At 41.5% G+C, this 26,932-nt stretch overlaps 1 protein-coding gene across 1 annotated transcript in view; it reads left to right on the forward strand.

The window, feature by feature from the left end:
- Positions 1 to 26,932, forward strand: part of bcas3 (BCAS3 microtubule associated cell migration factor) — a 988,864-nt gene that overhangs the window by 247,532 nt on the left and 714,400 nt on the right. The window contains exon 15 of the mRNA XM_055166948.1: positions 3,619 to 3,958. Coding sequence (XP_055022923.1) covers positions 3,619 to 3,958 — 340 coding nt within the window. The remainder of the gene's footprint in view (positions 1 to 3,618; positions 3,959 to 26,932) is intronic.

Here is a 26,932-nt window from a genome sequence, read left to right on the forward strand (position 1 = left end):
TAAAAAAACAATCGTTATCCGTTTTTTCATTTTGGTTTTGGAGACAAATAATGAAGAAAACTGTTGTTATTTCGTTTTCTTATTTTTGGTTTTATATTGAAAAACGAATGAACGAACGACACACGGATTGAGTCTGTACCTAATTTTTAAATCACTCCCAAAAACGCACCTTTTCTCAGTGGCTTTTAATAAGTGACATGTACAGTTTTTTGTTGAGTATCTTATTGTTTTCTATGTTTTTCAGTAGTTTTCTCGTGTTTGTACCATATTTTCTTTTTCTACTGTGATTGTCATTGTCTGTCCTGTGTTTGTGTGCAGCACGTTGGCCTACTGTAAAGTTTTTAAAGTGCTTTATAAATAAAATTGGTATGGTATAGTATGGTGTGGTCACGAGTCACGTCTCTACGCTGTCTTTAAAACGTTCCGCAACCGATCTGCACGCACCTCGTGACCTTTAGCACGGCGCATCTCGCTCATTTGCCATTCGCGCTTATAAATAACCCAGTTCCATATCGAGGCCTGTCTCCGGAGATGGCATTGTCTGGTGCATCTGTCTGCTGTCTGTCTGCCCAGCGTCTGGCGTGTTTAAAATACTCGGAGAGATGCTATCGGCGGTGGCTCGGAGTTAGCCTCGGTCCAGCGAGCGCCAAACAATGCACCGCGTTTATTTATCATCGCTTTGCCACCTTCGGCTTCGCGCATTGTCATTGTGAAGTGTTTATCTCGGAGGGTAAACAGGGCGGCCAGGCGAACGCTAATATTTCTGGAATCTGCTGTTTGTTTCCACGCGGTTTCACAATGAGCGAGAAGGATTACACAAATATTGAACAAAACCGGCGCGATGTATGTCCCAATCAAAACGAAAAACGGCGCAGCGCTGTTTAAAATACCGCGGCGGCGCTTCGGCTCAGACATCACAACTTTCTATAGGCCGCAAATGTTTCATACAGACGGAGGCGGATACAAAAACGAGTGAAAAATGCAGTTTTTAGTGAAGTTCTGAGTCTGATCGATGATACGAAGGGTCGGGTTCAACATCTGAGAGTAAAACAGCGTCACATGTCACATTCTCTCTGAAAAACACCACAGCAGTTACGTAAAGTTTGGCTGTGAAGAAACTGTGAGTGAGAAGAGAAATTTCACACTTTTTTTTTTTTTTTCTTCTCCACACAAACAAGAGAGAATCAGCACTCGACTGTATTTAGTAGTAGTAGTTGTAGTAGTAGTAGTAGTAGTAGTAGTTGTAGTAGTTGTAGTAGTAGTAGTAGTAGTAGTTAGTAGTGTAGTAGTAGTAGTAGTAGTAGTAGTAGTAGTAGTAGTAGTAGTAGTAGTACTAGTAGTAGTAGTAGTAGTAGTAGTGTAGTAGTTGTAGTAGTAGTAGTAGTAGTAGTAGTAGTAGTAGTAGTAGTAGTAGTTAGTAGTAGTAGTAGTAGTAGTGTAGTAGTAGTAGTAGTAGTAGTAGTAGTTGTAGTAGTAGTAGTAGTAGTAGTTGTTGTTGTAGTAGAAGTAGTAGTAGTAGTAGTAGCAGTTGTAGTAGTTGTTAGTAGTAGTAGTAGTAGTAGTTAGTAGTAGTAGTAGTAGTAGTAGTAGTAGTCTAGTAGTAGTAGTGTAGTTGTAGTAGTTGTAGTAGTAGTAGTAGTAGTAGTAGTTGTAGTAGTAGTAGTAGTAGTAGTAGTAGTAGTAGTAGTAGTAGTTGTAGTTGTTGTTGTTGTTGTTGTAAGTTGTAGTAGTTGTTGTTGTAGTAGTAGTAGTAGTACTTGTAGTTGTAGTAGTAGTTGTAGTTGTAGTAGTGTAGTAGTAGTAGTAGTAGTAGTAGTAGTAGTAGTAGTAGTAGTAGTAGTAGTAGTTAGTAGTTGTAGTTGTAGTAGTGTAGTAGTTGTAGTGTAGTGTAGTAGTCAGTAGTAGTAGTTGTAGTTGTAGTAGTAGTAGTTGTAGTTGTAGTAGTTGTAGTAGTAGTAGTAGTACTTGTAGTTAGTAGTTGTAGTAGTAGTAGTAGTAGTAGTAGTAGTAGTAGTAGTAGTAGTAGTAGTAGTAGTAGTAGTAGTTAGTAGTAGTTAGTAGTAGTAGTAGTAGTAGTAGTAGTGTAGTAGTAGTAGTAGTAGTAGTAGTAGTATCTAGTAGTAGTAGTAGTAGCTAGTAGTAGTAGTAGTTGTAGTAGTAGTAGTAGTAGTTAGTAGTAGTAGTAGTAGTAGTAGTTGTAGTAGTAGTAGTAGTAGTAGTAGTAGTAGTAGTAGTAGTAGTAGTAGTAGTAGTAGTAGTTAGTAGTAGTAGTAGTAGTAGTAGTAGTAGTAGTAGTAGTTGTTGTTGTTTCTCGGTCATTTTGCAGCTCTACAAAACAACACATAAACTCCAGTTTGGGGCATGAGGCCGACAGGGTTTTTTAGGCTGAAGTAAAAAGCCAAACCCGAGTTTGTGTTTACAATCACACGACCTCCTGCTGCATATAAGAGACAGAATATAAATTAAAACAAACAACACTTAATGCATAATTCATTCCAGAGCTCTATATCTTTCAAAACATAACGCTTTATACTTTTTTTTTTTTTAAAGACATGAACCAGGAGAGACACAAAAAAATGACCAACGTATCGTGATTCATTTAATCACTGCCGAAAATCTAAGTTCGGTTTTGTTACGCAGAAAAAAATGTCACGGTATTTAAGTTACCTTCAACATCCTGCTCCTGGTGAGTGGGTCTGGAGCCAGGACTAAACCAGGACTAAACCAGGACTAAACCAGGACTAAACCTGGACTAAACCAGGACTAAACCTGGACTAAACCAGGACTAAAGCAGGACTAAACCTGGACTAAACCAGGAATAAACCAGGACTAAACCTGGACTAAAACCTGGACTAAACCAGGACTAAACCAGGACTAAACCAGGACTAAACCTGGACTAAAGCAGAAGTAAATCAAGACTACACCTGGATTAAACCAGGACTAAACCTGGACTAAATCAAGACTAAACCAGGTCTAAACCAAGACTAAACCAGAACAAAATCAAGATCAAACAAGGACTAAACCAGCACTAAATAAGGACTAAACTAGGACTAAACCAGAAATAAATCAAGACTAAACCAGGACTAAAACTAGGTCTAAACCAGGGACTAAACCAGGCCTAAACCAGGACTAAATCAGGATTAAACCAGAACAAAATCAAGACCAAACCAAGACTAAAACAAGGACTAAACGAGGACTAAAACGGGACATGACCAGGACCATATATCAAGACCAGACAAGGACTTGAACAGAGCTAGAACCAAACCAAACCAGGACTAAACCAGGTTTAAAACAAGCCTAAACCAAGAATAAACCAGAATTAAATTGAGACCAAACCAGGACTAAACAAGGATTAAACCAGGACTAAAACAAGGATTTAACAAGGACTAGACCAGGACTAGACCAGGACCATATCAAAACCAGAACAGGGCTTGAACAGGACTAGATAGAACCAACCCAAACCAGGACTAAAGAAGGACTAGCTCAGGACTAAACCACCTACACTGAACCAAGACTAAATCAGGACTAAACCAGGACTAAGCAAGGACCACATTGACCACCTCTTGTCTCCCCAGTCCTGACCACGGTCTCTCTCTCTGTCTGTCTGTTTTCGTCCAGGTCCAGGACATGTGCTTCAGCCCGGACAGCCGGTGGGTGGCGGTCAGCACCCTGCGCGGCACCACCCACGTCTTCCCCATCAACCCGTACGGCGGTGCCCCCTGCGCCCGCACGCACATGTCCCCCCGCGTGGTCAACCGCATGTCCCGCTTCCAGAAGAGCGCCGGCCTGGAGGAGATGGAGGCCGAGCTGAACCGAGCCGGGGCGGGCGGCGGAGGCGGAGGAGGAGGAGGAGGGGGAGCGCCCGGGGCCTGCATCCTGGGAGGAGCCGGGGGCATAGGGGGACGCTGCAGCCCCCTCCCCGGCCTGTCCAGCAGCCCGTCCGGATCCCCACTGCACGGTAAGGAGCCTCAGGTGGTCCACAGAAACACCTGTCAGTGGATGTGGTTCTGATTCTGGTTCTGATATCTGCTCCACATACCAAATGTTCACTGCAAACTCAGGATGATTTAGGCAGACAAAGATGACCTTTTTCGTCCTTCCCGTGGATCAATCCTGCTCACACACATCTGATTCACTTTTGCATTTATGGAGTTCACAAACACATTTCTCGAGCCGTTTTCCGCTGTTAGGATCCAACAACCACACGATTAATGATGTCCGAAACCAAAAGCTAAAATATGACAATATCAGAACCAGAAACAAAAGTGATATGGTTCAAAAGACTTTCCCACTGGGAAAACAAACATGGAGGTTTGATGCTCACTTTTTCGGAAAATCCTTCCCAGTGTGAACAGCACAATGACCGGAAGTCCGAGATTCTTGTTGCGTTTATAGGCCTTAAGGACTACATAGTCCCGCACTCTTTAGCGCCCTCTATGGAGCACTCCAGAGTTGAGGACTCGCGAGCCGTGACTTGGACTCGAGTCAGACTTGAGTCACTATTTTTAGGACTCCAGACTTGACTTGATAAAACGGACAAAGACTCGGGACTCGACTTGGACTTGAAGGTCAGTGGCTTGGGACTTGACTCGGACTTGAGGCCTGCGACTTGAGAAGACTTGATGCTTAGACTAGTTGGCAAATGAACTGTTCTGAAGCACTTTTAAATCTGAACTTTTTCTGTTCTGATCGTAATAATTCACACTCTTTTCAAGACATTTAAAAAGGAAAAATTTGCGTTTCTACAACTCTTAGATTCTATTTTTCCATTCCATTTAGTTTAAAAATTCATATAAATTGCAAAAATCTAAGCTATATTTGGTATATTGGTTTTAAAGACTTGAAATGACTCGAAGCTCAAAGCAGAAGACTTGGACTTGATTTGGACTCATGGGCCAGTGACTCGACACTCGACTTGGACTTGTCTGTATTTGACTTGGGACTTGACTCAGACTTGAGGTCAAAGATTTGAGACTTGCAAAACGACAACGTGGTCCCACCTCTGGAGCACTCGTTCACAGTCGGGTCATGTGACTCTGGCGTCTGAGTGAAAAGAAGTAAAAAAAAAAAAAAAATCTGATAAAACTTGATTTCATGAGTATTTATGAACTTATAATAATCATACATGTTTTTGTCGTAAACGGACTGGATTCTTTTGCTTTTTGTCTGGGATGTGGAGATGATCGCTCTTTTAACAACTGGAGCTTGAAGGTTTAACACTTTATTTAGTCCTGTTTTATTCAGAATCGGGATCTGCTGCTCTTTTCTCTGCTTCATTCAGTCGTGTTTTGTCCAGTTAATCTCCTGTCGCTGAACGCCGTTGTTTTCCCGACTCTCCCAGTGCATCGTGGTCTATTTTGTCCGCTTTACTGACCACCGATGCACACTGCTTTTGCATTTTGGGAAATTTTTTGTGCATTTGGGGATTTTTGCAATGACATTTTTCTGTGACATTTTGATCCTTTAAAATTTGTCTGTAAAAAGTCTTGGTTGAGGTTCAAATATGGCATAACGTGAATATTTTAGCTTTTTATATGTCACAAAACAGTGATTTAAACATATCCGTATCTAGATGTTGATGTCAAGGTGAGGCCGTCGGGGAGTTACAGGTCAGGTCTGTGGAGAGGCGTGGCGTGGCTGCTCACTCTAAGAATGCATCTTTTGTTTTAGCAATAAAAACCAAAACACACTAGATAAACTGAACCTACACTTGGATTGAGAATAGACACTTTTTTCCAGACTTTACAAAGATGTGAGTGTGGAGTGATTGACAGGTGGATTAGCCAATCAGAGACATGCATCGTTCGTTCGTATCAAAATAAATATGTCTGCTTACGGGGGAAAAAAGAAAGGAAACAATAACTGGAAATGACTGAAAAACATTAAACATTAAACTGAAAACCACTTAACTTAAAAATGTAAGTTCAGGAAATTAATATTAAAAGAAATGTTTTATTACGTTTTATGATTAGAAAATAAAAAAAACAAGTGAAAATGGAGGAAAAAGTCACTGTAAAAAGAACTGATCGACTTTTTCGTTGTATCACTGAGCTTATCCAGACTATTTACTCTCTAAAAGTGTGTGGGTGTGTGTTTACTCTCTCTTTCTCTCTATCTTCTTCTCTCTCTTTCCTCTCCCCCCTCTCCAATCTCTCTTTTTTGTCTCTCCTCTCCTACTCCCTCTCTTTCCTCTCGCTCTTTCTCTCTCTATCCCTTTCTCTCTCTTCTCTCCTGCTCCCTCTCTCTCCTCTTGCCCCTCACCGCTCCCTCTTTCGCCCTCCTTCTCTGTCCCTTTCTCTCTCTCTCCACTTCTCTTTCTCTCCTTTACCTCTTCCTCTCCCTTCCCTTTTCTCTCCCTCTCTCCTCTCTCTCTTCTTTCTCCCTCTCTCTCTTCTCTTCTCTCCCCTCTCACTCCCTCTCCCTCTTCCCCTCTCTCTGTCCATCTCTCTCTCTCTACCCCCATCTCTCCCCCTCTCTTGCTCTCTATCTCTTCACCTCTCTCCCCTCTCTCTCTCTGTCCATCTCTCTCTCTCTACCTCCCCCCTCGCTCTCTCTCCCTCTCGCTCTCTGTCTCCATCCCTCTTTCTGTTTGCCCTCCCACTCCCTCTCTCTCTCCCGCTCTCTCCCCCTCTCTCTGTCCATCTCTCTCTCTCTCTCTTTACCTCCCCTCCTCCCCTCCTGCTCTCTCTCTCTCTCTCTCTCTCCCAGTCTCTCTCTCTATCTATCTTTCTCTCTATCCTTCTCTCTACCCCCCTTTTCTCTCTCTCCCTTTCCATCTCTCTTTCTCTCCCTCTCTCTCTGCCCTGCCACTCCCTCCCTCCTCTCTCTGTCCATCTCTCTCTCTCCTTCCCTCACTCTCTCTCTCCCCCCCTCTGTCCATCTCTCTCTACCCCCTTCTCTATCTCTCCCCCTCTCTTGCTCTCTATCTCTTCACCTCTCTCCCTCTCTCTCTGTCCATCTCTCTTTCGCTACCTCCCCTCCCCCCTCTCTCGCTCTCTCTCTCTCTCTCTTCTCCCACTCTCTCTCTATCTTCTCTCTATTCCTCTTCTTCTCTCTCTCTCTTTCCATCTCTCTTTCTCTCCTCTCACTCGTCTCTCCCTCTCTTGCTCTCTCTCTCTCCCTCTCTGTATCTCTCTCTCTCTCTGTCTTCTCTCCCTCTCTCTCTCCTGTCCATCTCTCGCTCTCCTCTCTCCCCTCCCGCTCTCTCTCTCTCCCTCTCTCTGTCTTTCTCTCTCCTCACCCCCTCCGCCTTGTTTCTCTCTCTCTCCTCTCCCGGTCTTTCTCCTTCGTCGTGTCCGTGTGTGAGTCTCGTTCGTCTCGTTCGTCTCTTTCGTCTCGTCTCGTTCGTTCTCTCTTTCTCTTTCGTCTCGTTCTTCTCGTTCGTCTCGTTCGTCTCTTTCGTCTCGTTTCGTCTCGTTCGTCTCGTTCGTCGTCTCTTTTCGTTCTCGTTCTCGTCTCGTTCTTCTCTTTCGTCTCTCGTTCGTTCTCGTTCGTTCTTTTCGTCTCGTTCGTTCTTCGTCTCGTTCGTCTCGTTCGTCTCTGTTCGTCTCGTTCGTCTCGTTCGTCTCGTTCGTCTCGTTCGTCTCGTTCTTCTCTTTCGTCTCGTTCGTCTCTTTCGTCTCGTTCGTCTCTTTCGTCTCGTTCGTCTCGTTCGTCTCGTCTCGTTCGTCTCTTTCGTCTCGTTCGTCTCGTTCGTTCTCGTATTCGTCTCGTTCGTCTCTTTCGTCTCGTTCGTCTCTTTCGTCTCGTTCGTCTCTTTCGTCTCGTTCGTCTCGTTCGTCTCGTTCGTCTCGTTCGTCTCTTTCGTCTCGTTTCGTCTCGTTCGTCTCGTCTCGTTCTCGTTCGTTCTCTCTTCGTCTCGTTTCGTCTCTTTCGTCTCGTTCGTCTCGTCTCGTTCGTCTCGTCTCGTTCGTCTCGTTCGTCTCGTCGTTCGTCTCTTTCGTCTCTTTCGTCTCGTTCGTCTCGTTCGTCTCTTTCGTCTCGTTTCGTCTCGTTCGTCTCGTTCGTCTCTTTCGTCTCGTTCGTCTCGTTCGTCTCTCGTCTCGTTCGTCTCGTTCGTCTCGTTCGTCTCGTTCGTTCGTCTCGTCTCTTTTCGTCGTCTCTTTCGTCTCGTTCGTCGTCTCTCGTCTCGTTCGTCTCGTTCGTCTCGTTCGTCTCTTTCGTCTCGTTTCGTCTCGTCGTTCGTTCGTTCTTTCGTCTCGTTCGTTCGTCTCGTTCGTCTCGTTCGTCTCGTCTCGTTCGTCGTCTCGTTCGTCTCGTCTCGTTCGTTCGTTCGTCTCGTTCGTTCTTCGTTCGTTCGTCTCTTTCGTTCGTTCGTTCTCTCGTTCGTCTCGTTCGTCGTTCTCGTGTTCGTTCGTCTCGTTCGTCTCTTTCGTCTCGTTCGTCGTCTCGTCTCGTTCGTCTCGTTCGTCTCGTTCGTCTCGTTCGTTCGTCGTTCGTCTCGTCGTCTCGTTCGTCTCGTTCGTTCTCTTTTCGTCTCTTTCGTCTCGTTCGTCTCGTTCGTCGTCGTTCGTTCGTCTCGTTCGTCTCGTTCGTTCGTCTTCTTCGTCTCGTCTCTCGTCTCGTTCTCTTTCGTCTCGTTCGTCTCGTTCGTCTCGTTCGTCTCGTTCGTCTCGTTCGTCTCGTTCGTCTCGTCGTCTCGTTCGTTCGTCTCGTTCGTCTCGTCTCGTTCGTCTCGTTCTTCTCGTTCTTCTCGTTCGTCTCGTTCGTCTTGTTCGTCTCGTTCGTCTCGTGCTCGTGTCGTTGCTCCGTGTCCTGATCTCGTCTCTGATGGTTTGCTTGTCTCTCTGGTTGATTGTGGCTCTGGTTGTCGGGGTCAGCTGCAGCGCGTGACCCAGAGGTGTTACCCGGGTCACATCTCTCTCACTCCTCACACAGTCGCTGCTTTCCAGGAACCTGCAGCGTGTGATGGATCGAGTCCAGCGCCACACAGTCACACAGTCACACAGGCACAGAGGCACAGAGCCACGGGCCAAATACTGCGCTTAGGTGTTCACTCAATTCACCGAACTCTGCTACAGGGAACGAGAGGAACTCACCCACCACAAATGTGTTTAAACAAACCACAGAGACTAAACCAGGACCAAACCAGGACTAAACCACCACAAATGTGTTTAAACAGGCCACGGGGACTAAACCAGGACTAAACTACACTAAACAAACCAGGGAGAAAGATACTGAGATTTTAAACCAGGATTAAACATTTACATGAGCAGATCTAAACCTGGACTAAACCAGAAACTAAAGCAGGACTAAACCAAGAGTGAAGTAGCAACTAGACCAGGACTAGAACAGGACTAAACTAGGAACTAGACCAGGACTAAACCAAGATTAGAAATTTACAAGAACAGATCTAAACCAGGACTAAAGCAGGAACTAAATCAGGACTAAATCAGGACTAAAGCAGGACTAAACCAGGATTAAAACAGGAACTAAATCAGGACTAAAGCAGGACTAAACCAGGAACTAAAGCAGGACTAAACCAGGACTAAACCAGGATTAAAACAGGAACTAAATCAGGATTAAAGCAGGACTAAACCAGGATTAAAACAAGAACTAAACAAGGACTAAACCAGGACTAAAGCAGGATGAGACATTTACAAGAAAATATCTAAATCTGGACTGAACCAGGACTAGAACGGGACTAAACCAGGACTAGACCCAGACAAAACCAGGACTAAATTGACCATGAGGAAATCAGGATTTGATGAGGACTATGACAGGACAAAATCAGGACTAAACCAGGAGTAAAACGGGACTAAACCAGGACTAGACGCAGACAAAACCAGGACTAAACTGACCATGAGGAAATCAGGACTTGACGATGACTAATCCACGACTAAAATAGGACTAAACCAGGACTAGAACTGGACCAGACGCAGACAAAACCAGGACTAACGTGACCATGAGGAAATCAGGACTTGACTAGAACTAAACCAGGACTGAAACTGGACTAAACCAGGACTAAAACTGGACTAAATCTGGACTAGACCCAGACAAAATCAGGACTAAACTAAAAACTTAAGAAAACTGACTTGACGAGGACTCAGCCACGACTAAACCAGGATGAAACCAGAACGAAACCAGAACTAAACTGAATATGAGGAAATCAGAACTTGACTAGAACTAAACCAGGACTAGAACAGGACTAAACAATATCTCCAGCCCAACTTAACTGTTCTCAAACCAGTGGAACTGAATAAAAATCATCCATAGCTGCTCTAGTTTCTCCTCATCTCCCGCAGCATAAAACAAAGACACGACCCTTTAACGTCTCTGTCTCGTGTCTAGACCCAGACCTCTCCGTAACCCCCTCGCCCTCCTCTTCATCGCCCCCCCTCCGTCCTCCCGTCCGTCCTCCCCCGAAAAACGTGCTCACATTCCTGGGTATAAACTGTGAAAAATAAGCCCTCTGACATTGGAAGCGCACGTCTGCCTTTTTGGAGCGGGCACCGCGACTTCAAAGCCCCCGACGAGGTGAAAGTGACTGGCCCAAACTGATGAGGTGCGATGGAGAGGAGGGCGAGGGGGGGCGACGGAGGGGAGGGCGAGGGGAGGGAGGGGGGGTATACTGGGCCCGCCTGGGAAAGACTGCGAGGTCGGATGGGTCTGTAGTAGCAGCGTTGAAAGCCGAGGTCCAGAGATCGAGCTCGTAAATCACGCTTTTGTTTCAAAGAGGGCATTAAGTCCACCTGTCAACAATTAGTCCTCCGAATACTCCGAGACGAAGGAGAGGAATTATCTCTTTCTTTTGGTCGTTTGTTTTCAAGACAATACTGGATTTTTTCTTTTTTTTTTCTTTTTATCGCAGTAAATGAGTCAAAATTATGCTCAAATAAATCCAGTTTAGAATCCGTCAGAGGTTTGTAACTGTGTGAGTGTATCGTGTATAGGACAATCGCAGAAGATGTGGAAGGGCATCTGATGTAACATAAATTAATAAAGCTATTTAGTAGTCGTAGTCGTAGTAGGATCATTTCACGCAAAATCTCAGAATGCCTCCGCCCGACCATCTCAGATTTGACTGAAAAAAATTCTAGGAGGTTCACACACTTTCCAAAAAAGGAAAAGTCCCAAATTTTAGCTCCAAACTCCTTATAGTTTTGTCATAAAAAATATTTTGTCAACTCTCCCCTGAGCTGTTTTGAGCAGAGTTTTCTGAGGAGCCACTTTCAGATTGCTGTATCTAAAAAAAAAAATTAAATTAAAGTTTCCTCAAAGAGATTGAAGGTAATTTTTAAAGACGTGTGTAAATGTTTTACTAATTAAACGAAAGGAGATTTTTAGAGACTGATGTAAATGTTTGTTTTATGTTTTAATGAATGATGTTGAGTGTCTAATTGTTTTAATTCCCCTTCCCTTGGCTGCCCAGGCCAACATTGTAAATAAGAATTTTTTCTTAATGTTTTGCCTGGTAAAATTAAGGTTAAATAAATAAATAAAAAAAGCTGAAATACTTTACAATAGTTGGATAATCAAATAAAGCATTTTGTTGTGTCTCAAATATTCAGATTGTTTTCTTAGCCTCTGAAAGTGTCTTCATATTCCGTGAATGTTATGCCTGTTTGCGGACACCAGATTTTCCAAAATTTAGCAAAAATAAGGCAGAACACCATAAAAACAGACATCTAGTCTTTCTAAAATAGTGCATTTTATGTTGGTGGGTGCTGTCGTTTTTTTTTTGGTGTAACGTGGGAAACATGAGTAGAATTTTCGAGCAAATTCAAGCCCCCAGAAATCTGTGATAAATCAAAAGCAAATATGTAAAAGTCCAGATTCTCCAAGTACATTTGACAAATTTTAACTCTTGGAAATTTGAAGGACTGACCTTGAATAGTTTTTTAGATAAAACAATCTGAAAGTGGCTCCTTGAAAGGCAGAACACCATCACAAATTTTGGATAAGTTAAAAACAAACGTCTAGTCTTTCTAAAACAGTCCATTTTATGTTTGATGGCACCATTTTTTTTTTCTCCAGTTTTAACCCATAATATCTTGTAGAGAGTTCATCAGAGGGTCAGTTTTAAAATACAAAGTCCACAGTGGCATGTTTGAGAAGGTTTATGTTCAATTTCAAACCTCTGTTTTTGAAATTGCACTTTCCACACTTTCTTCAAAGACGCTCTCAGATTTGAAGAGGAGAATTTTCGAGCAAATTCAAACCCCCAGAAATCTGTGATAAACCAAGAGCACATGTGCATCAAGTTCATTTGCCAAATTTTAACCCTTGAAAATTTGAAGGACCGACCTTAAATCATTTTTTTTTTAGATACAGCAATCTGAAAGTCAAATTTTGGATAAGACAGTCCATTTTATGTTGGTGGGTGCTGTCATTTTTTAATTTATTTTTTTGGTATAACGTGGTAAAGATGGCACCAAATTTATTCTTTCCATTTTGAACACTTAATATCTTGTAGAGCGTTTATCACAGAGGCTCAGTTTTAAAATACAAAGTCCACAGCATATTTAGGAAGGTGGAGGAGGAGAGAATTTTTGATCAAATTTAAGCCCCCAAAAATCTGTGATAAACCAAAAGCACATGTGTAAAAGTCCAGATTCTACAAGTACATTTGACAAATTTTAACCCTTGAAAATGTGAAGGAGCGACCTTAAATAGTTTATTTTAGATGCAGCAATCTGAACGTGGCTCCTCGGAAAACTCTGCTCAAAACAGGTCAGGGAAGAGCTGACAAAGTATTTTTAATGACAAAACTATAAAGAGTTTGGAGCTAAAATTTGGGACTTTTCCTGTTGGAAAGTGTGTGAACATCTGAGAATTTATTTCTGTCAAAATGTGAGATGATCTCAAGATGAGGCATTTAGAGATTTGGAGTGGAATTACCCAGTAGCAGTAGTAGTAGTAATAGTACTAGTAGTAGTAGTAGTAACAGCAGTAGTAGCAGTAGTAGTAGTAGTAGTAATAGTAGCAGTAGCAGTAGTAGTAGTAGTAGCAGTAGTAGCACTAGGAGTAGTAGTAGTAGTATAGTACTAATAGTAGTAGTAGCACTAGTAGTAGTAGTAGTAGCACTAGAAGTAGCAGTAGTAGTAGTAATAGTAGCAGTAGTAGTAGTAGCAGTAATAGTAGTAGTAGTAGTAGTAATAATAGTAGTAGTAGTAGTAATAGTAGCAGTAGCAGTAGTAATAGTAGTAGCAGCACTAGTAGTAGTAGTAGCACTAGTCGTAGTAGTAGCACTAGTAGTAGTAGTAGTAGTAGTAGTAGTAGTAGTAGTAGTAGTAGTAGTAGTAGTAGTAGTAGTAGTAGTAGTAGTAGTAGTAAATTATAAATAAACTAAATAAACCTCTACTATCATAAAATAAACATAACTCACAGTGGGTCAGACCCAAGCCTGGATCAATGCAGAAGGCTGAATGAGGAAGGGCATCTGGTGTAATCCCAATCAGCTGAATCAATAGACACGGGAAATATTTAGTATAAAGTAACTCCACCTGTCAACAGTTACTCCACAAACTCTGAAACTCTGAAACTCTGAAACTCTGAAACTCTGTGTGCGCAGACAGAAGAAACATGATCCAGTCTTTTATTAAGTTTCATGTGGTCATTTGTTTTCAAGACAACAGCAGCGTTTCAGTTTCCCCTCGGACCAAGTTCTGTTTTAAGTTTGTTTGAGTCTGTAAAATCTGTCACTCAAACTGGCAAATTATCACACTCCACAAAACTATGAAGAATCTGAACGACGATGCTTTGCACATTTTCCTTATAAAATCTGTATTTAATGTTGTAAAGTGTTTTATATTATTTTATATTTATCCACCGCGGCTGTAAACTTATCGCGTTGTTTGTGCCGCTGTGGTGTTTACAGAATTATTCTGAAGGGACTTTATTTTCGCGTCATATATCTTGTTTTTAGGGTTGTTCCGATATCGATACCGCACATTTTTCAGGTATCGTACCAACAAGTACTGACTGTTAGACACGTAGTAAATCAAATCTGAACAAAAACTAAGACAGAGTTCAAATATAGTCACAAAATTTAACAAAACGATAAAAAAATTAATTACACAGGGTATGTAAATATTAGGGCCGGGCACGTTAACGCGATAATTTTGAGTTAACTAATTAAGTCATTATCGCCGACAATTATTTTAACGCCTTTAACACAGTTTTTTATTATTTATTAATTTTATTGTAAACGTCTGTTGCTCACTGGCTGTTATTTTTGAAAAATCCACCGTGAACGTTTCTTTAAGTTTGTAAGTTTGATGTCTTTTCTTTACACTTTTTTCACTTTTTTCTGACCACGTGAGATGCAACGTGTCCGAGACTCCGCGAGGCTCAGTTCAGCGCTGCAGGGGGAGTCACTGATTTACCCAGATTCCACTGGAAGAAAAAGTGTAATTGGTCCATTTCCATTCCATTATATTAACCCTTTGTTTCCCAAGAAATATTAGTCCAAGTTTATAACACTGATCTAGAAATTATTACTAGTGTTGTGTTCATTACTCACTGAATAAAAAATATAGAAAAAAATATATTAGTAGTACAAAAATTCATTCAATATTTTTTCTTGAGCCTTTACTGAACACCTTGAAGAGTCTGAGGTTCCCCTGTGAAAGAAAAGCTGTTTGCACAACAAATGTTTGGCTCTTTCATTTACATTTCCAATAAAAGTCACTAGACTCTACTTTTTAATTCATGAATTGGTTTTGCGTATGACATGCGATTAATCACACTCAAACTCATGCAATTAATGCGATTATTTTTTTAAAATTTTTGCCCAGCCCTAGTAAATGGACCCGGTCAAGCAGAAGTAAACATCAAGGCCAAAAATTCAAGTTAATTCATCTGATATAAAAATGTATTGAACAGATACATATGTACTCTAGTTTATGAAACTGTTGACCTTTTTTCTGTACCATTTTTGGTTCTAAAGTTCCATTTTAAACAGACCATGTATGAAACATGGAACAAAAATTATTTCCCAAATTTCAAAGACCCAAAAATCATGTAAATAAATGGATGTATTTCATCATATCTTGTGTTATTCCATCTTTGAACTGTTGATGAAGGTACAGGATTAAAAAAAAAAAAAAAAAAAAGTATTTAAAATGATAAAAATTAGCTTGGAAGGACTGACATATTTTATAGAAATAGTTTCCTTTCATTTTGAAGTAATATTAAAGTATTTAGAAGAAAAAAGCGACAAATGATGTAAAATCCTGCACCTTCTACTTGTTTGTACAATTTTCCCTCCGTTACTTTTCCCTCCGTTACCATGAACTTTCTTAATAAAAAAATCTCATGAGTCAAAAAGTAAGAGGTTTTTCATCCTAATCTTGTACCATATGGTAGAAAACTATATGAAGCAAATATTCAAACCAGTTTGTTAAGGATATGTAAGTGAGAACCAAGAGTTATCACTGTTTGGATTTATTGACCAAAAAGTGCTGCATATTTCATGAGTTTTTAAATTTTTTGTCAACAACTTGAAAGAATATCACAGGTTTAACTTTACCCTGTTGGAGTGTAACTCTTTCCTACATTCTGATACTTTACTTATTTCAATAGTCCCTCTAGTTTCTGAATAAGAGACATTTGAATGTCAAAAATCTGCCCCTGTTTCCCTCCGTTACCACTTGACCAAACCCAAATATTGAAAAAGAGCATTATTGATTGAAGAGACAGAAGTTAATGTGCGAACTGATGAGGGAAGATTGTTGCCATCAGAGGGAGATTTATATTTAAATGAGTGTTTTCTTATTTGTTTTTTGACTCTTTTTGTCTTTGATTTGTTTTAAAGCCTGGACACACTGGCGATGACAAATCAGAACTCCAGTCTTTTCTAAATGACCCGTCGCTTAATTACGTCTATTAAAAGTGCGTATCACATGGCGGGTGTAGATTCTGTCCGTATAATAATTAACGTGATTCCTTCCACACTCACACTTCGAGCGTGTCAGTGCTGTGGTGTAAATCAGGCCCGACACACGCTCCCTGTCCCATTATCAGAGCCACGTTCAGCGCGCGCTTGGACCAAGGTCGTGAAACACGGCCCAGTGATATGCGCGCCTTTATATTTAGCCTCTCTCCGTACCACCCGAGTCGATAAAGCTCTATAATCTCTGCTCTTTTCTGCGGATACGAGCCGGCCTCTGCCACATTCTGCTTTTGTCTCCTCTTCCTCCTGTTTGTCTGGGCGCGCTGGGCGAGGGTGTGAATCCGGGGCATTTTTTCCTGTGGACTGGCACTTGGCGGGACGGTTCAGCCACAACAGGGCGGCGTGCGGAGGCGGCGAGGGGGGGAGGGGGGACGGAGCGCTGATTTGGGGGAAGGAACTGGAGGAAAGTACACATCCTCTGGTCCGAAGCTGCGGCGCTAAAAATAAAAAGTGCAAATGCGTTGTCGCTTTGTCACTGTTTCGAAGGCGAGCGCTGCTATTTCGGTTCCAGGGTTATTTACAGGACAATTCAACAAGTGTCGAGTCTGACCTCCGCCGGCTTCTGACAGCTCCAAAACCCGCTGGAAATTCTAGTTTTTTGGTTTATTTAAAGGTGCATTGTGCAAGATTGACCTTTCTGTCGCCATGGAAACCAAACCAGACCAAGTTACAGGTCAGATTTGTGGGGAGGCGACGCCGCTCACAGTCAGAATTTCGGTTTTTTTTTAGGTATTTTTGAGCTGTAAAACCACCTGTAACTGGATAAATGTAAAGTAGGCCTGTTTAATGTCACACTGCGGAACATTCCGGGCAGAGAAATGGTTGAGGTGACGGACCCTCAACCAAAAAAGTTACACATTGCAGCTTTTAAAGTCCAATATTACACAAAAATTGGCTTTAAGATAAGTTATAATGTTTCCTCTTCAAAAACAGACCTGGACTTGTGTTTTAATCATTTCTTTTTCTTTCTTTTTTTTTTTTTTAATCCTTCATTTTTAGTCTGTCTAGATTCCCAAAGCTTAAAATCCTCTGTTCCACTTTGAGATGTCATGAAGAGGGAGTTTTCAAGTTACTTTTACCTTTCGTTCATTGCAAAAACTTAAATCTGGCCATGTTAAAATGACTTTATTATTATTATGAGACTTTTATGATGATTTGAGGAAATTTCACTTGGCAAGTAAAATTATCTAGATTTTTAATACTTAAAATATGAAAATACATCTTACTACTGTTAAAATCTGAAAAAAAACAGCAACTCTTTGCACTTAAAATAAGAAATTTAATCTAACATTGCTTGAATTAAGGAAAACACATATATTGTTTTTGCAGTGTTCAGTAGAGATCAGCAATTCCAGAGGTGAAATTAACCAAAATGAGTCGAGTGAAGGTGTGTGGAGTTTAAAAACACAGTGGAGCACTGTCTTTCTCTACATCATAAAGTGGAACTGAGCGTTTTCTGAGAGAAGAACTCAACTTAAATCTGCAGGGTTTGTTTGTTAAACGTGTCTGAACGAAACAAAAAAAAAAAAAAAAAAAAAACACAACTGGCTTTTTAATGTGTTGTGGCTTTTTTTGGTTTGTTGTGGCTTTTTAATGTGTTGTGGCTTTTTGATGTGTTGCGGCATTTGCGTTTGTGCTGTGGCGTTTGTATTTGTTGCGGCGTTTGCATTAAAATAGAGTCCCGCGGTCATTTCCGTTGTGACTCTTTTTGGTTTGTTGTGGCTTTTTGTTGTGCTGTCGTGTTTGTATTTGTCGCGCCGTTTGCGTTTGTGGTGACCCCTCTCGGCTTCCGTAGTTAACCCCTCCAGACCAACAGTATCGTGTACTTGAGATACCTGGAAATATGTTTTATAACCACGCATAATTTTCCAACCATAAAATATAGAAACTTACTTTTATTTTCCTCGAAAAGCTGAGAGTTCCGAGCATATTTTCTTACATCACTCACTCCATAATGACGTAGGGAAAACGAGTGTCCAATAGGAGCTTTGTTTTCCACCAAACTCATGCGCTCCGTCCATTTTGATTGGCCCAAACTTTGCCAAAGAGTGTAGTGAGTCAAAATGGTCGAAGCTCCGAGCGTCTGTGTTCGTAACAATTGAAAAAGTCGCTCTAAGTCCAGATATTTCTTACATAAAATGACGCATCTTTGCTCTTAAAAGGCAGTTCAAACACTCTCTATAAAATATGGCAACCCTTTCTGGACCACCTAGCTCAGGACTTGGCTGATGTGCGTTACAAAGAGGCTCCCAATTTGTTTTTAATTTTAATAAATAATTGCGCAATGTGTATTTCTTTCATTTTATCTCTGACTCAGACCTTGTGACAATCTTTATCCATTTAGTTTTATGCAGACTAAACTGTGCTGGATTGTGTTGTAGTGTTCTGTTTTGTTAAAAAGACAATAAATTATTGTTAAAAAAAAATAAATAAATAAAAATTACACATCCTGTGCACCCATTACTAGTTTTATTTTCGGGTTTATTTCAGTCCAGATGTCCAAATCCAAATGTAATAAACCCCATGGAAATGCAGGAAGTGATGTGGCTCTGAGCTCTGGACCTGACACCAGATGTTTCCATAAAGTCATGGGGCCATTGCAATTTTGTTGTTGTTTTGAGGCAATAAGATTATTTTTAGTTTATTTACAGACTTGATATTTTTCACTTTTGTAGCTAAGGCCCTAAATTGAGCTTTTTTTTGGTTTTGTTTGTTTTTTATACATGTTTGCTGTGTGTTAGTATGAAAGAGTACGGAAGAACGCCGCAACAAATACAAATGCGACAACACAACAAAAAGCCATAACACACCAAAAAAAGCCACAACGGAAGTGACCGCGGGACTCTATTTTCCGACGGACCGATCAAGCGGCAAGTGAAGAAGAAGAACTACAACGTGAAAGGAATAATGATAAAACAATAAATTACTTTTACTTACGTTTCCAACTTCTCCGTTCCTTTACTTTTCACGTTGTAGTTCTTCTTCACTTGCCGCTTGATCGGTCCGTCGGAAAATAGAGTCCCGCGGTCACTTCCGTTGTGGCTTTTTAATGTGTTGTGGCTTTTGTATTTGTTGCGGCGTTTGCATTAAAACAGAGTCCCGTGGTCATTTCCGTTGTGGCTTTTTGATGTGTTGTGGCTTTTTAATGTGTTGTGGCTTTTTAATGTGTTGCGGCTTTTTAATGTGTTGCGGCATTTGCGTTTGTGTTGTGGCGTTTGTATTTGTTGCAGCGTTTGCATTAAAACAGACTCCTGTGATAATTTCCGTTGTGGCTTTTTTTGGTGTGTTGTGGCTTTTTTTTTGGTTTGTTGCGGCTTTCTGTTGTGTTGTGGCATTTGTATTTGTTGCGGCGTTTGCATTAAAATAGTGTTCCGAGGTCATTTCCGTTGTGGCTTTTTTAATGTGTTGTGGCTTTTTAATGTGTTGTGGCTTTTTGATGTGTTGTGGCTTTTTAATGTGTTGCGGCTTTTTAATGTGTTGCGACATTTGCGTTTGTGTTGTGGCGTTTGTATTTGTTGCAGCGTTTGCATTAAAACAGAGTCCCGTGGTAATTTCCGTTGTGGCTTTTTTTGGTGTGTTGTGGCTTTTTTTTGGTGTGTTGTGGATTTTTTTGGTTTGTTGCGGCTTTCTGTTGTGTTGTGGCATTTGCGTTTGTGTTGTGGCATTTGTATTTGATGCGGCGTTTGCATTAAAATAGAGTCCCGCGGTCATTTCTGTTATGGCTTTTTTTGGTGTGTTGTGGCTTTTTTTGGTTTATTGTGGCTTTTTGCTGTGTTGTCGCATTTGTATTCGTTGCGGCGTTTGCATTTGTTGCGACCCACCTCGGCTTCCGTAAAAGAATGTTCATTTTATTTTCCGTTATTTCCTTTTTTCTTTTCTTTTTTCATTTGTATTTCTGATCCTGTCGCTTTTTTTACAGCCACATGACACAAGTACAGCAGCAGATTGTGAAATAACAGGTTCCACTGGAAAAAAAAAAGATGTATAACACTTCATTAGGGCGAAGTTTTAAACGCAAAATTAAGAAAAAAAATCCAGGCGAGGACAAATGTACTAAAATTGCCATTATAGATTTCGAAGAGTTAACTTGAAAACTACCGCTTCATGACATCACGAGGTGGTACAGAGCATTTTGAGCTTTGGAGATGTAAACAGACGAATAATAATAAAGAGTTACTCAAACGTGAATGAAACAAAACACAACTCCAGGTCTGTTTTTTGACGAGGAAACAACTTTTTAACAAGACTTAAAGGTTGTATGGAGGATTTTTTTTTTGTTTCAAATTGTCAGTGAAAGATTAAAATACCATTACAGAGACGCAGCAGCTTTGTAATTATGATGACCAAAAAAAAAAGAATGAAAATCTATCAACTGTGGACGTAGTGAGGCCAGATAAACATCAGCCAATAGAAAACGAGGCTCCCTCATTTTCTATTGGCTGTTAGATTGTCAATCAAACTCCCTAGTATAACTGACTCGTCGGAGCGCGGGGATTACGTGGTTTACGCAGCGGTTCTTAGAGGCATTTTCGAACTGTCGCTTCCTCGCGTTTCGCACAAAGTTTGTCGCGACGGCGGACGAGAATCCACGACCATTTCGCCGCAAAAGAAAGTCCGTTTTTGAGGTCGCTGAAAGAAGAAGAGAAGTGGAAAAGTAGCAAAGCCAAACTGAGGTGATTCTTGGAGATCTCGTCCAGCGATGGCGCGACCGAAGCAGACGAAGGGTCTAAAAACTGACGCGTCGGTCGCTGAATTACTTCTAGACAGGAAACTTCAACAGTAATTCTGAACGCGAACAAGGACTGTCGCTGTATTTCTCTTCCCTTAAAAAAATCCTCTATACAACCTTTAAACCTCACAAGAGTCAGTTTTGTGTAATATAGGAGCTTTAAGTTGGTTGATTTTTGCTTTCTGTCTTTTTTTTTCCACTTTCTTGGGTGGATATGAAGCACCAGCTGCTGTCAAAGTGTATTTTTTTTTAGTTCTCGGTGTGTGTCGGAGTGGGCAGAGGTCAGTGAGGCTGTGTGTCTCAGTGTTATGTGGTTTTTACATTGACTTTCCCTTTGCTCCGCTCTCTGTATGAAACTGTGTAATACCAGAGATTACAGCCTCAAAACTACACGATCGTTATAATTTAAAACACATCAATTTGTTTAATGTGGGAGCAAGATGTGGAAATGATTTTGGCTTTCGGAAAAAGCCTCTTTAAGCTACTGTTCTATATTTTGTGAATAAAAGGAAAGACATACAAGTACAGGAGCAGCAGTTCACTCAGAAGTAGCTCGATTTTAAAGGATTTATGACAACTTAGACTACTAATTTCACTAAAACACAGTCAACATCATTGTATTTTAAGAATTTCCTAAAAATCTTTAAACCTTTTTCTCATTTTGCCTTTTTTTTAGGTTAAAACTTTTACTTTCTAGTTTTAAATCATGACATTGCATTAGAGAATTCAAATATAATGCAGTACAGTGGGCCAAAACTCCTTTAATGTACACAGAATTTATGATTTGACAAATAAAAATATAAGAAAATACATTTATTTTGTTGAAATCATGTTTAAAGTGTCAGAAAAATTGTGTTTCTTATGTGTAAATTGTGCAGAACGTTCAGCTTTACCTCACAAATTGCTTCTGGATTCGTGTAAAACTATTATTTATATTTACAACAGGTATTATCCCACCAAATTAAGTCAACATTATGAAACTTTTTTTAAACTAATCTGTCATTTCTCTGCCTGGAATGTTCCACAGTGCGACATTAAACAGTTCTTCTTTACATTTATTCAATTACAGATGGTTTTAGAGCTCAAAAACACCTAGAAAAACAGACATTCTGACTCCACAGATCTGACCTGTAACTGTAACATCTATGTTCCCTGTTAAAACCGCGGGCCGTCCTCATCTCAGGTTCTCACCATGAACTCATAAAACAGCAGCACGTAGAACAGACATGTCAAATTCAGGCCCGGGGGCAAAATTTGGCCCACGAGATCATATGAAATCTGCATTAGAGCTGCCCACCGGCTATAGACAGACAGATACAGATACAGATTTATTTAAAATGTTGTTATTATTTTATATTCTGCTTCAATGTTTAAGCAAAACTATTATCAAACATTTATTTTAATAAGAAAAGGTTTAACGTTACATCTCGAAAAAAGAGAAAACATGCAGATGTCAATGAAATTTTTCAATAAATATTTAGTTTGGCCCACAACTTAGTCCCAGTTTTTAATTTTGGCCTCTGTGAATTTGAGTTTGACACCCCTGATGTAGAACTTTGTACAAACTCACCACACATCAGCCCAGAGCAGAAGCACTGAGATCGGGAAACGGCAGCAGCCAACACAGCGCTAAAAACACGTGTGCACTCACCGAAGCTCGCAGCTCGTCAGGACGGGGCTGGGGGTCTTGTCCTTGGTCTTGTGCCGTCCTCCGAACTCGCTGGTCAAATAGTTCGGAGGCTCCATCCTGCTGGTCCTGGTTCCAGACAAGGTGAGCAAGACCGAAGCGCAGTGGACTGGGTTCAATCGGTTCCGTGTCGTCGTCTGCGCTGGTTCCGTGCGGGAAAAGCGAGGATGCGCCGTGGACTGCCGGCCCGAGACACCGAACATCAGTCCCCAGCTCCAGCTCCTCTGAGTCCGTCCTGAACCAGACCTGCTCCCGCTGGGTCAGGACTCTGGTCTGGATCTGGTCCGACTGTAGCCTTTCTCACACGAGGCTAAATGCAGTTCATTTTATACGTTGAATCAACTGAACAGGGCCTTATTCGGTTTAGTCTGTCTGTGTCTTTTTCTTTTTTTTTATATTTGAGTCTGTATCGCTCAACAATTTGGACAAGAGGACCCCGAATATTGACGGGTTTTTGTCACACTGACGCAGCTCCACTTGTCTCGTCCGTCAGCTTCAACCGGGATCCGATAAAACTGAACCCGTGTCTTTATTTCTCTGCTGATTCGAGCTCTGTGCACTTTTCCAACATGTGTCTTAAAGGTTGTATGGAGGATTTTTTTTTTTAATTTCAAATTGTCAATGAAAGTTTAAAATACCAGTACAGAGACGCAGCAGCCTCGTAAATATGATGACCAAAAAAAAAAGAATGAAAATCTATCAACTGTGGACGTAGTGAGGCCAGATAAACATCAGCCAATAGAAAACAAGGCTACCTCATTTCCTATTGGCTGTTAGGTTGTCAATCAAACTCCCTACGTTTCTAGTGTAACTGACTCGTCGGTGCGCGGGGATTATGTAGTTTATGCAGCAGTTTTTAGAGAATTTTTCCAACTGTAGCTTCCTCGCAATTCGCACAAAGTTTGTTGCGATGGCGGACGAGAATCAACGACCGGTTCGCTGTAAAAGAAAGTCAGTTTTTGAGGTCGCTGAAAGAAGAAGAGAAGGGGAAAAGGAGCCAAGACAAACTGAGGTGATTCTTGGAGATTTCTTCCAGCGATTGGACGAATGAAGCAGATGAACGGTCTAAAAACTGATGCGCTGGTCGATAAATTATTTCTAAACAGGTCACTTCAACAGTAATTCTGAACGCGCACTGGATGTAAACAAGCGTGATTTCTAGAGTAAAGAGGCGGGAGGAGATGTTTCTACTGAAGGAGCGGTGGAAGAGGAAGGTGGTGTCACTCATGCACAACATTTGAAAAAGGACCGTCGCTGTATGTCACTTCCCTTAAAAAAAATCCTCTATACAACCTTTAATGCGAAAATCAACGGAGCGACTCGAAAATGTGCTCACTTTACAATGAGGTCTGGCTCGCAGTACCTCCGGAAGTGGACACCTGCGGCTTATAGACAGGTGTGACCCGTATATGTACTTTTTTTTTTCTTTTAAAATGTAGTTGATGCGGTTTATATTCAGGTGCGCTCAATAATCCGGAAATCACGTTAGTAATTCTTTATTCATCCAGTCGTGGTCCGTACACAGAAGCATTTCTAACTCATTACGCCGTGTTCCTGGCTTTTTACGTGAACTTTATTAAAAACCCGCTCGTGTTCATGTTGATAAGGGCCCTTGTACTTTTTTTCTTATTTTCTGTTTGTCCGGTTTCCGCTAATACAGAACTCTCAAACTCATGCACATGTAAAACACTAATGGAAAAATCTGTAACGTGACCCACTTATTTTCAGTCAGATCTACTATTCTGAGAAGAGTTTGGACCGGGTTTGTGCTCCAAAACCAACAAATAATAATACAAAACTAAAATGAATAAGAATTTGATATGAATTCTGCCTGGACTTGTTTGTCTCATTACAAATCCCTAAATCTCAGGAACCCCATTGACATTTGCTCGACCTTTTCTTATATTTACCCCCAAAACTTTAGGTGGAATTGTGGATCTTTTTCCCAATTAAAATGAAAATACAAAGACAGTTCAAGGACAACAGAAGCTAAAACTCCAGAGCCTCAACTTATAATGAGTCCAGTCATTTGTTTTTGCTCCAGAGGATTCAGAAACAGAAGGAAAAATTGGCCGAAACATGAAGAGGTTTATCGAAATTGAAATCAGAAGTGTGAGTTAGTGTTAAGTTGCATCATTTTTCTCCCCCAAACAGCAAAATCTCCTTTTTCTCCCCGTTGTACAGATATTTGTTATTTATAAACATAGAATATAATCAAATAAAAGCCACATTACCGTCACAAACATGGAGCTGTTACACTGAGAGCGCCCCCTGCAGGTTGTGCTGAGTCTTTATGCAGCGTTTTTCTGTGTTCTTGGTTTTCATCGTTTTGTTCTTTGCGTTGTTTTGCTATTTGCAGTACATTTGATGATGAAACATTTGTCTTTAATGGGAAGAACTGATAATGGCTGTTTCCCGTTTACGTGACTTAAACTGTGATGCCGGACTTTTGCGCCGCATACGGACTGAACCAGGACTGAATCAGGACTAAAGCAAGACTAAAACAACACTAAAACAAGACTAAAACAAGACTAAAACAAGGCCTAAACTGTTTTCAGTCCCGGTCTCAGTCCTGGTCCGCCCCTGGTCTCAGTCCTGGTCCGGTCCTGATCTTAGTCCTGGTCTGGTCCTGGTCTCAGTCCTGGTCTGGTCCCAGTCTCAGTTCTGGTCTGGTCCCGGTGTCAGTGCTGGTTTGGTCCTGGTCTCAGTCCCAGTCTGGTTCTGGTCTCAGTCCTGGTCTCAGTCCTAGTCTGGTCTCAGTCCGGTTCCGGTCTGGTCCTGGTCTCAGTCCCCGTCTCAGTCCTGGTCCGGTCCTGGTCTCATTCTTGGTCTGGTCCCAGTTTCAGTCTCGGTCTGGTTCCAGTCTGGTCCCGATCTCAGTTCTGGTCTGGTCCTGGTCTCAGTCCTGGTCTCAGTCCTGGTCTGGTCCTGGTCTCAGTCCTGGTCTCAGTCCCGGTCTCAGTCCTGGTCTCAGTCCTGGTCTGGTCCCGGTCTCCTGGTCTCAGTCCTGGTCTCAGTCCCGGTCTCAGTCCCAGTCTGGTTCCAGTCTGGTCCCGGTCTGGTCCTAGTCTCAGTCCTGGTCTCAGTCCTGGTCTGGTTCCTGTCTAGTCCCAGACCTGTTTTAGTCCTGGTTCAGTCCTTGTTGAGTCCGGCATCTCAGTTTAAGTCACGTAAATGAGAAACAGCCATTATCCATTTTTTGTTTTTTTTCCATTTTTCATTTAAACACAAAATCGAAAACTGAAAAAAAAAAAAAAAATCATTATCTGTTTTTTTTTTTTTTTTCATTTTGGTTTTGGAGACAAATAATGAAGAAAACTGTTGCTTTTTCATTTTCTCATTTTTGGTTTTATTTTGAAAAACAAATGAACGAATGACACGTGGATTATCTTTGTTTTTTGCGACGCATTTTTTCCATTTGTACCACTTTTTTTTTTTTTTTTTTTTTTGTACCTCGTTTAAACTCGTGTTTGAGTTTGTAAATTCGCATCATTTCTGTACTTAAAGCAGTTTTTTCGACCTGAGACTCACTGGGTCGTCGTAGTCCGTAAAAATCCTTAAACTCAAGGCTCAAAAGTACATCCTCTCCAAAGCTCCGCTCCTTTATTCCCTGTAGAAATGTGTTTAAAACCCCGTCCCTGGTCTCTGCTGCCGCATTTCTCTCACAGCTATGACTTCCCTGACACCGTACATTTCCTAACAAGTCCGAGCGACCGCGATGCCGCGATGTTTACGCGCGTTACCAAAGCTCGAGTCGCCCCCCCGTCGCACACGGAGCGGAGCCCCCGCGGAGCCGTCCCCGCTCTTCTGTAACAGCTATGACTTAACCCCTCGCTGGCTGTCACATGTGTACGCCGAATCAGTTAATCGAGCTCGCGTCAGCCTCCAAACATCAACACCGGGGCATTACTCACTCGCTCCCGCCCCGGTGGTCCCTTTTGTGGTCCCGTTTCAGGCCTGGCAGCGCTTCAGACAAAACGCGAGGAGGCTGAAAACAAGGTGAGAGGGGAAGCAGTTAATTCACATGTTGATAAAGAGGAGACTTCCTGCGTGCTATTAGCGCTGGACGTTTTGCTTATTTGGGTTTGAAGTCCGTGTTTAATCGGGAATTCTCCTCCCTGAGCCCGGCCGCGTCTGTCATCGGCCCACGCACGAAAACACAAAAGGCCGCGGTTCACACAGAGGGACATGCTCGGTCATTAGCAAAGCAAAGCACCGTGTAGTACAGTAATGCGCACAATACTGTAAGTACTTCAAAAAATGTGAGTCAAGTAGAAGTACAAAGTAGTAAAAGTGTAAAAAAGTGCATCTGTCAGAACATTACATCAGATTTATTTGAAGTTCGTGTTATTTTAAGGACAAAACTTTACATAAAGAGTCACTTAAAGAGTCACTGTCGGACATAACGTCAGATTTACAGTTTGTCGATGTAATTTGAAGGATAAAAACTGGTATTTTCACTTGGTCATTAACAGAGCACTGAAAACTATAGTACAGTGAAGTAATTGTACCGTTACTTCAAAATGATATTAAAATGAAGTAAAAGTGCAAAGTGGTGGTCCAAGAAATTACTCAAGTAAAAATGTTCATGTAATGTGACGGAGAAAACATGAAATAATGC

Source organism: Boleophthalmus pectinirostris, unplaced genomic scaffold (assembly GCF_026225935.1).
Source record: "Boleophthalmus pectinirostris isolate CB_2022bp ecotype Guang Dong unplaced genomic scaffold, ASM2622593v1 HiC_scaffold_9, whole genome shotgun sequence".
NCBI lineage: Eukaryota > Metazoa > Chordata > Actinopteri > Gobiiformes > Gobiidae > Boleophthalmus > Boleophthalmus pectinirostris.